The 9,200-nt window shown below is 36.4% G+C and overlaps 1 protein-coding gene across 5 annotated transcripts in view; it reads left to right on the top strand.

Moving 5' to 3' along the window:
• The window catches only part of LOC137656844 (sushi, von Willebrand factor type A, EGF and pentraxin domain-containing protein 1-like), a 351,606-nt gene that overhangs the window by 293,171 nt on the left and 49,235 nt on the right, over positions 1 to 9,200 (top strand). For all 5 annotated transcript variants that reach the window (XM_068391184.1, XM_068391183.1, XM_068391182.1 and 2 more), the window contains exons 5-6: positions 1,125 to 1,209; positions 8,844 to 9,035. In XM_068391184.1, the coding sequence (XP_068247285.1) occupies positions 1,125 to 1,209; positions 8,844 to 9,035 (277 nt within the window). The remainder of the gene's footprint in view (positions 1 to 1,124; positions 1,210 to 8,843; positions 9,036 to 9,200) is intronic.

Genomic DNA, 9,200 nt, shown 5'->3' with positions numbered 1-9,200 from the left:
AAACGGTAATAAACATTCTCTCCATGGTTTCGTTCATACTATTATTGTATTAATCTTGATAAAAAAAATAGCATTTGTTACTAACAAAGTGAATAATCATTCTCTTTCTTGTAAAATAGTTTGGAGTATTCTCTGTGCAATTTCAGCTTACCAAGTGTTGATTATATACCTCTTAACCTTTAAGTTTAGTTTGTGTCCAAACAATTAACAATCTCTGGCTAGTTAAATCAAGTACCTGTCAATGTTTGAATACTTTATCAAATTCGTTTATTTCAATCCTCTGTCATGTAGAAATCTATAATAAAACTCTAGAGATGTATTTTGAGAAGAAAGGACCTTATTCAGCGCTTTTATAAAAGGGGGTTACTTTTTATCCCTCATTTTTCCATATATATAGGATAATAAATCACTATAAAAAGGGTGAGTTCGCTTGAACTTCAGCAATCTGTTATCCCCCATACAGAGTAAAGTTTCTTGCGTGAAACACCTGGATATTTTTTTATTCTATTGTTTCACATGAGCTAAGATGGCTTTTTTTTTTTTTTTTTTTTTTTTTTTTTTTTTTGTCTCTAACATAATAATAACAGCAGAACGGCATTTTTTCTATTTAATACTGTTGTTGTTATTATTATTATTATTATTATTATTATTATTATTATTATTATTATGATTATTATTATTATTATTATTATTATTGGGTATCCTTTTTATCCTTTCATTTGTATCACATGAGGTAAAAATACTGATTTTTTTCTTGAACAAAATGATAATAGCAGAACTTTCTTCTCCGTTTATTATTATTATTATTATTATTATTATTATTGTTATTATTATTATTATTATTATTATTATTATTATTATTATTGGGTATCCTTTTTATCATTTCTTTTGTTTCAAAAAGGGCTGAGATTACTATGATTTTTCTCTTGAACAATATGATAATGGCAGAACTTTCTTCTTCGTTTATTATTATTATTATTATTATTATTATTAGTAGTAGTAGTAGTAGTAGTAGTAGTAGTAGTAGTAGTAGTAGTAGTAGTAGTAGTAGTATAACTAGCATTGCCATTAGTAGTAATAGTAATAGAAATTTTAACTCACGTAAACCTCATTCTCTTTATCAGGGTTATCATCTTATTGGACAAGAATATAGGAGATGTCAAGCAGATGGTACCTGGTCGTCTATGCCACCAGAATGCAGAGAAAATTGTAAGTAACAAATACGTATTTTTTTCCATTTCATCTCGTGGATCCCATATGCTTAAGTATAGAACTCATTAGAAAATTGTCATTTCGATTGAAAATATTAATTCTTTGGCATCCCAAATCCACTCAATATTGTAATCTTACTCTTGGCTCCAACGTTTCTTGACTCTCATTTTTTTTTTTACTTTTTCACTCTCTGGCTTCAATGTTTCTTTCCTCTCATTTTTTAACTTTTTCACTCTCTAGCTCCAACGTTTTTTGCCTCTCATTTTTTCAACTTTTTCACCCTCAGGCTTCAACGTTTCTTTCTTCTCATTTTATTAACTTTTTCACTCTCTGGCTCCAACGTTTCTTTCCTCTCATTTATGTACTCTCACTCTCTGGCTTCAAGGCTTTTTTTTTACCACTTCAACGTTTTTTACCTCCCATTTTGTACTCTTTCACTTTCTGGCTTCAACATTTCTTACCACTCATTTTGTACTCTAGCGTCAACGTTTCTTTCCTCTTATTTTTTGTACTCTCTCCCTCTGGCTTCAACGTTTCGTACCACTCATTTTTTACTCTCACTCTTTGGCTTCTACGTTTCTTTCCTCTCTTTTTTGTACTTTCACTCTGTGGTTTCAACGTTTCTCAACTCTCATTTTTTGTACTCTCTCCCTCTGGCTTCAAGAAACGTTGAAACCAAAGTGTGAGAGTACAAAATGTATGGTAAAAATCTTACCACTCATCATTTTTGTACTCTTTCACTCTCTGACTTCAACATTTCTTACCACTCATTTTATACCCTTTCACTCTTTGGTTTCAACGTTTCTATCCTCTCATTTTTGTACTCTCAATCTCTGGCTTTAACGTTTCTTCCCACTCATTTTGTACTCTTTCACTCTCTGGCTTCAACGTTTCATATCACTCATTTTGTACTCTTTCACTCGTTGGCTTCAACGTTTCTTACCACTCATTTTATACTCTTTCACTCGTTGGCTTCAACGTTTCTTACCACTCATTTTATACTCTTTCACTCGTTGGCTTCAACGTTTCTTACCACTCATTTTATACTCTTTCACTCGTTGGCTTCAACGTTTCTTACCACTCATTTTTTTACTTTTTTACTCTGGCTTCAACGTTTCTTACCACTAATTTTTTACTCTGGCTTCAACGTTTCTTATCACTCATTTTTTACTTTTTTACTCTGGCTTCAACGTTTCTTATCACCCATTTTATACTCTTTCACTCTCTGGCTTCAACGTTTCTTCCCACTCATTTTATACTCTTTCACTCTCTGGCTTCAACGTTTCTTACCGCTCATTTTGTACTCTTTCACTCGTTGGCTTCAACGTTTCTTACCGCTCATTTTGTACTCTTTCACTCGTTGGCTTCAACGTTTCTTACCGCTCATTTTGTACTCTTTCACTCGTTGGCTTCAACGTTTCTTACCACTCATTTTATACTCTTTCACTCGTTGGCTTCAACGTTTCTTACCACTCATTTTATACTCTTTCACTAGTTGGCTTCAACGTTTCTTACCACTCATTATTTAACTTTTTTACTCTGGCTTCAACGTTTCTTACCACTCATTTTTTACTTTTTTACTCTGGCTTCAACGTTTCTTATCACCCATTTTATACTCTTTCACTCTCTGGCTTCAACGTTTCTTCCCACTCATTTTATACTCTTTCACTCTCTGGCTTCAACGTTTCTTACCACTCATTTTGTACTCTTTCACTCTCTGGCTTCAACGTTTCTTACCACTCATTTTATACTCTTTCACTCGTTGGCTTCAACGTTTCTTACCACTCATTTTATACTCTTTCACTCGTTGGCTTCAACGTTTCTTACCACTCATTTTATACTCTTTCACTCTCTGGCTTCAACGTTTCTTCCCACTCATTTTATACTCTTTCACTCTCTGGCTTCAACGTTTCTTACCACTCATTTTATACTCTTTCACTCGTTGGCTTCAACGTTTCTTACCACTCATTTTATACTCTTTCACTCGTTGGCTTCAACGTTTCTTACCACTCATTATTTTACTTTTTTACTCTGGCTTCAACGTTTCTTACCACTCATTTTTTACTTTTTTACTCTGGCTTCAACGTTTCTTATCACCCATTTTATACTCTTTCACTCTCTGGCTTCAACGTTTCTTCCCACTCATTTTATACTCTTTCACTCTCTGGCTTCAACGTTTCTTACCACTCATTTTGTACTCTCTCACTCGTTGGCTTCAACGTTTCTTACCACTCATTTTATACTCTTTCACTCTCTGGCTTTAACATTTCTTACCACTCATTTTGTACTCTTTCACTCGTTGGCTTCAACGTTTCTTACCGCTCATTTTGTACTCTTTCACTCGTTGGCTTCAACGTTTCTTACCGCTCATTTTGTACTCTCACTCGTTGGCTTCAACGTTTCTTACCGCTCATTTTGTACTCTTTCACTCGTTGGCTTCAACGTTTCTTACCGCTCATTTTGTACTCTTTCACTCGGTGGCTTCAACGTTTCTTACCGCTCATTTTGTACTCTTTCACTCGTTGGCTTCAACGTTTCTTACCACTCATTTTATACTCTTTCACTCGTTGGCTTCAACGTTTCTTACCACTCATTTTATACTCTTTCACTCGTTGGCTTTAACGTTTCTTACCACTCATTTTTTTACTTTTTTACTCTGGCTTCAACGTTTCTTACCACCCATTTTTTACTTTTTTACTCTGGCTTCAACGTTTCTTATCACCCATTTTATACTCTTTCACTCGTTGGCTTCAACGTTTCTTCCCACTCATTTTATACTCTTTCACTCTCTGGCTTCAACGTTTCTTACCACTCATTTTGTACTCTTTCACTCGTTGGCTTCAACGTTTCTTACCACTCATTTTATACTCTTTCACTCTCTGGCTTTAACATTTCTTACCACTCATTTTGTACTCTTTCACTCGTTGGCTTCAACGTTTCTTACCGCTCATTTTGTACTCTCACTCGTTGGCTTCAACGTTTCTTACCGCTCATTTTGTACTCTTTCACTCGTTGGCTTCAACGTTTCTTACCGCTCATTTTGTACTCTTTCACTCGGTGGCTTCAACGTTTCTTACCACTCATTTTGTACTCTTTCACTCTCTGGCTTCAACGTTTCTTACCACTTATTTTATACTCTTTCACTCTCTGGCTTTAACATTTCTTACCACTCATTTTGTACTCTCACTCGTTGGCTTCAACGTTTCTTACCGCTCATTTTGTACTCTTTCACTCGTTGGCTTCAACGTTTCTTACCGCTCATTTTGTACTCTTTGACTCGTTGGCTTCAACGTTTCTTACCGCTCATTTTGTACTCTTTCACTCGTTGGCTTCAACGTTTCTTACCGCTCATTTTGTACTCTTTGACTCGTTGGCTTCAACGTTTCTTACCACTCATTTTATACTCTTTCACTCGTTGGCTTCAACGTTTCTTACCACTCATTTTATACTCTTTCACTCTCTGGCTTCAAAGTTTCTTACCACTCATTTTGTACTCTTTCACTCGTTGGCTTCAACGTTTCTTACCACTCATTTTGTACTCTTTCACTCGTTGGCTTCAACGTTTCTTACCACTCATTTTGTACTCTTTCACTCGTTGGCTTCAACGTTTCTTACCACTCATTTTTTTACTTTTTTACTCTGGCTTCAACGTTTCTTACCACTCATTTTGTACTCTTTCACTCGTTGGCTTCAACGTTTCTTACCACTCATTTTGTACTCTTTCACTCGTTGGCTTCAACGTTTCTTACCACTCATTTTGTACTCTTTCACTCGTTGGCTTCAACGTTTCTTACCACTCATTTTGTACTCTTTCACTCGTTGGCTTCAACGTTTCTTACCACTCATTTTTTTACTTTTTTACTCTGGCTTCAACGTTTCTTACCACTCATTTTGTACTCTTTCACTCGTTGGCTTCAACGTTTCTTACCACTCATTTTGTACTCTTTCACTCGTTGGCTTCAACGTTTCTTACCACTCATTTTGTACTCTTTCACTCGTTGGCTTCAACGTTTCTTACCACTCATTTTGTACTCTTTCACTCGTTGGCTTCAACGTTTCTTACCACTCATTTTATACTCTTTCACTCGTTGGCTTCAACGTTTCTTACCGCTCATTTTGTACTCTTTCACTCGTTGGCTTCAACGTTTCTTACCACTCATTTTATACTCTTTCACTCGTTGGCTTCAACGTTTCTTACCACTCATTTTATACTCTTTCACTCGTTGGCTTCAACGTTTCTTACCACTCATTTTTTTACTTTTTTACTCTGGCTTCAACGTTTCTTACCACTCATTTTTTTACTTTTTTACTCTGGCTTCAACGTTTCTTACCACTCATTTTTTAATCTGGCTTCAACGTTTCTTACCACTCATTTTTTACTCTGGCTTCAACGTTTCTTATCACCCATTTTATACTCTTTCACTCTCTGGCTTCAATGTTTCTTTCCACTCATTTTGTACTCTTTCACTCTCTGGCTTCAACGTTTCTTACCGCTCATTTTGTACTCTTTCACTCGTTGGCTTCAACGTTTCTTACCGCTCATTTTGTACTCTTTCACTCGTTGGCTTCAACGTTTCTTACCACTCATTTTATACTCTTTCACTCGTTGGCTTCAACGTTTCATACCACTCATTTTATACTCTTTCACTCGTTGGCTTCAACGTTTCTTACCACTCATTTTATACTCTTTCACTCGTTTGCTTCAACGTTTCTTACCACTAATTTTTTTACTTTTTTACTCTGGCTTCAACGTTTCTTACCACTCATTTTTTACTCTGGCTTCAACGTTTCTTACCACTCATTTTTTACTTTTTTACTCTGGCTTCAACGTTTCTTATCACCCATTTTATACTCTTTCACTCTCTGGTTTCAACGTTTCTTACCGCTCATTTTGTACTCTTTCACTCGTTGGCTTCAATGTTTCTTACCGCTCATTTTGTACTCTTTCACTCTCTGGCTTCAACGTTTCTTACCGCTCATTTTGTACTCTTTCACTCGTTGGCTTCAACGTTTCTTACCGCTCATTTTGTACTCTTTCACTCGTTGGCTTCAACGTTTCTTACCGCTCATTTTGTACTCTTTCACTCGTTATCTTCAACGTTTCTTACCGCTCATTTTGTACTCTTTCACTCGTTGGCTTCAACGTTTCTTACCGCTCATTTTGTACTCTCACTCGTTGGCTTCAACGTTTCTTACCGCTCATTTTGTACTCTTTCACTCGTTGTCTTCAACGTTTCTTACCGCTCATTTTGTACTCTTTCACTCGTTGGCTTCAAGGTTTCTTACCGCCCATTTTGTACTCTTTCACTCGTTGGATTCAAGGTTTCTTACCGCCCATTTTGTACTCTTCCACTCGTTTGCTTCATCGTTTCTTACCGCCCATTTTGTACTCTTTCACTCGTTGGCTTCAACGTTTCTTACCGCCCATTTTGTACTCTTTCACTCGTTGGCTTCAACGTTTCTTACCGCCCATTTTGTACTCTTTCACTCGTTGGCTTCAACGTTTCTTACCGCCCATTTTGTACTCTCACTCGTTGGCTTCAACGTTTCTTACCGCCCATTTTGTACTCTTTCATTCGTTGGCTTCAACGTTTCTTACCGCCCATTTTGTACTCTTTCACTCGTTGGCTTCAACGTTTCTTACCGCTCATTTTGTACTCTTTCACTCGTTGGCTTCAACGTTTCTTACCGCTCATTTTGTACTCTTCCACTCGTTGGCTTCATCGTTTCTTACCGCCCATTTTGTACTCTTTCACTCGTTGGCTTCAACATTTCTTACCACTCATTTTGTACTCTTTCACTCGTTGGCTTCTACGTTTCTTACCACCCATTTTGTACACGTTCACTCTTCGGCTTCAACGTTTCTCACACCGAATAACTTTTACCATCATCCCCATCATGAACGTTTTTGTTCCAACTTACGGCTTAAAAGGGTTAAACATTTTAAGAATAATTCCCTCTAACCTCTTTTGTCCTATATACGGCCTTCGTCATTTTCCATCAGGTTTAGGTATCCATCTTCTTTCCCATTTTTCCATGATTCCAACTGGTCGTCTACCTTTCCTGATTTCCCTCTTCCTTTTCATGACATGACCAAACCATCTCATAATTTGTTGTTTTAATAGTAATTGCGTTTGAGTAAGGCATAAAAAGTGAAGGTTTTCTCTTGGATGTAGCGTTTTTTGTTAGTAAGTTTGTCCTTATAGTGGATTCTTCAAGATTTAGCTAATTACTCTTTTGGATACCGAATTATGATGTCAAAAACTCTTAAGTACAAATCATAATCATTAACTCTTTTCTTGTATTTAAAAGTTAGATGGATAAACTTTATTTCCTTTTAATACCTAACAGTTTTCAAATACTTTCACTTGATTATATAAATCATTTTGAATAGACTTGCTTTTTACACATATTCAAAATATTTTGCATTTTTTTGTATCCAAAAGCAGAGCGCTTTATTTTCAAACTAAATTCATGTCATTTCATAATGTTTCATTTTAGATTAGTGAGTTTATATTCTCTTGCACTTTATATAAATCCAAAACTATTTTCTATACTCCTTCCTTTATTTGAGACGAAAAGGATTTTGATAACCTTCCTCTCAATTAGTTTTAGTTATTTTGAAAACCAACAATTTTTTTGCATTGAAGACCTTTTCAACACTTTCTGACCTTTTATTTAAAGTCAAAAGCAGACATGACACTTGTTTTCCCTGAAATTCCAAAAACACTCAGAACACCTCACATCCACATTCAATCTCATGAAAATTCAAGGGGTTGATTACTGCACTGTAATTGTTTAGTGGCTACTTTCCCCTTAAGGGTAGAAGAGATTCTCTAGCTATGGTAAGCAGCTATTCTAGGACACTTCAATATCAAACCATTGTTCTTTAGTTTTGGGTAGTGCCAGAGACTATGTCATGGTCTTCCACTGTCTCTTACTGTGGGGTAAACTCAAACACACTATTCTATCTGCTTCCTTACTTTCCTTCCTCACTGGGCTATTTTCCCTATTAGAGTCTTTGGGCTTATAGCATCCTGCTTTTCCTACTAGGGTTGTAGCGTGTTATTATTATTATTATTACTTGTTAAGCTACAACCCTAGTTGGAAAAAGCAGGATGCTGTAATCCCAAGGACTCCAACAGGAAAAATAGCTCAGTGAGGAGAGGAAATAAAACAATAGATGGAAAAGTGTGATTGAGTGTACCCTCAAGTAAAAGAATTTCAACGTAAGACAAAGGCTATGACACTACCCAAGACTAGAGAACAATGGTTTAATTGTGTAGTGACCTTCTTCTAGAAGATCCGTTTGCCATAGCTAAAGATTCTCTTCTACCCTTACCAAGTGGGAAGTAGCCACTGAACAATTACAATGTAGCAGTTAACCCTTAGACTCTGAGGGTTAACTGCTACATTGTAATTCTTCTTCCCTCTAAGGCTTAGAGGGAAGAAGAATTTTTCGGTTACCTTAGTGTTGTCAAATGTATGAGGACAGCAGAGAGTGTGGAGAGAATATGCCATACTATTCGGTGTATGTGTAGGGAAAGGAAAATGAGCCGTAACCAGAGAGGGATCCTATGTAGTACTATTAATGATAGTAAGGATAATAATAATAACACTCCAACTTACAGTGTACTGCACCGACCCTCCACTCATCCCGAACGCCAAACACAACGGCACAACCGGAGTGACGAGGTTCGCCGTCAACATGACCCTGGAGTACACGTGCGACCAGGGCTACAGCACCGTTGGATTCAACGACGCCAAGTGCTTTCTCTATAACAACACCATGCAGTGGTTCGGCCCAGAGATGAACTGCGAACGTAAGGGTCTTCTTTGCTGTCTTCGGGGAGAAGGGACTCATATATATATATATATATATATATATATATATATATATATATATATATATATATATACTGTATATATATATACATATATATATATATATATATATATAGAGAGAGAGAGAGAGAGAGAGAGAGAGA

Source organism: Palaemon carinicauda, chromosome 17, assembly GCF_036898095.1.
Source record: "Palaemon carinicauda isolate YSFRI2023 chromosome 17, ASM3689809v2, whole genome shotgun sequence".
Classification (NCBI taxonomy): Eukaryota; Metazoa; Arthropoda; class Malacostraca; order Decapoda; family Palaemonidae; genus Palaemon; species Palaemon carinicauda.
This window is presented reverse-complemented; position numbering and strand designations above follow the sequence as displayed.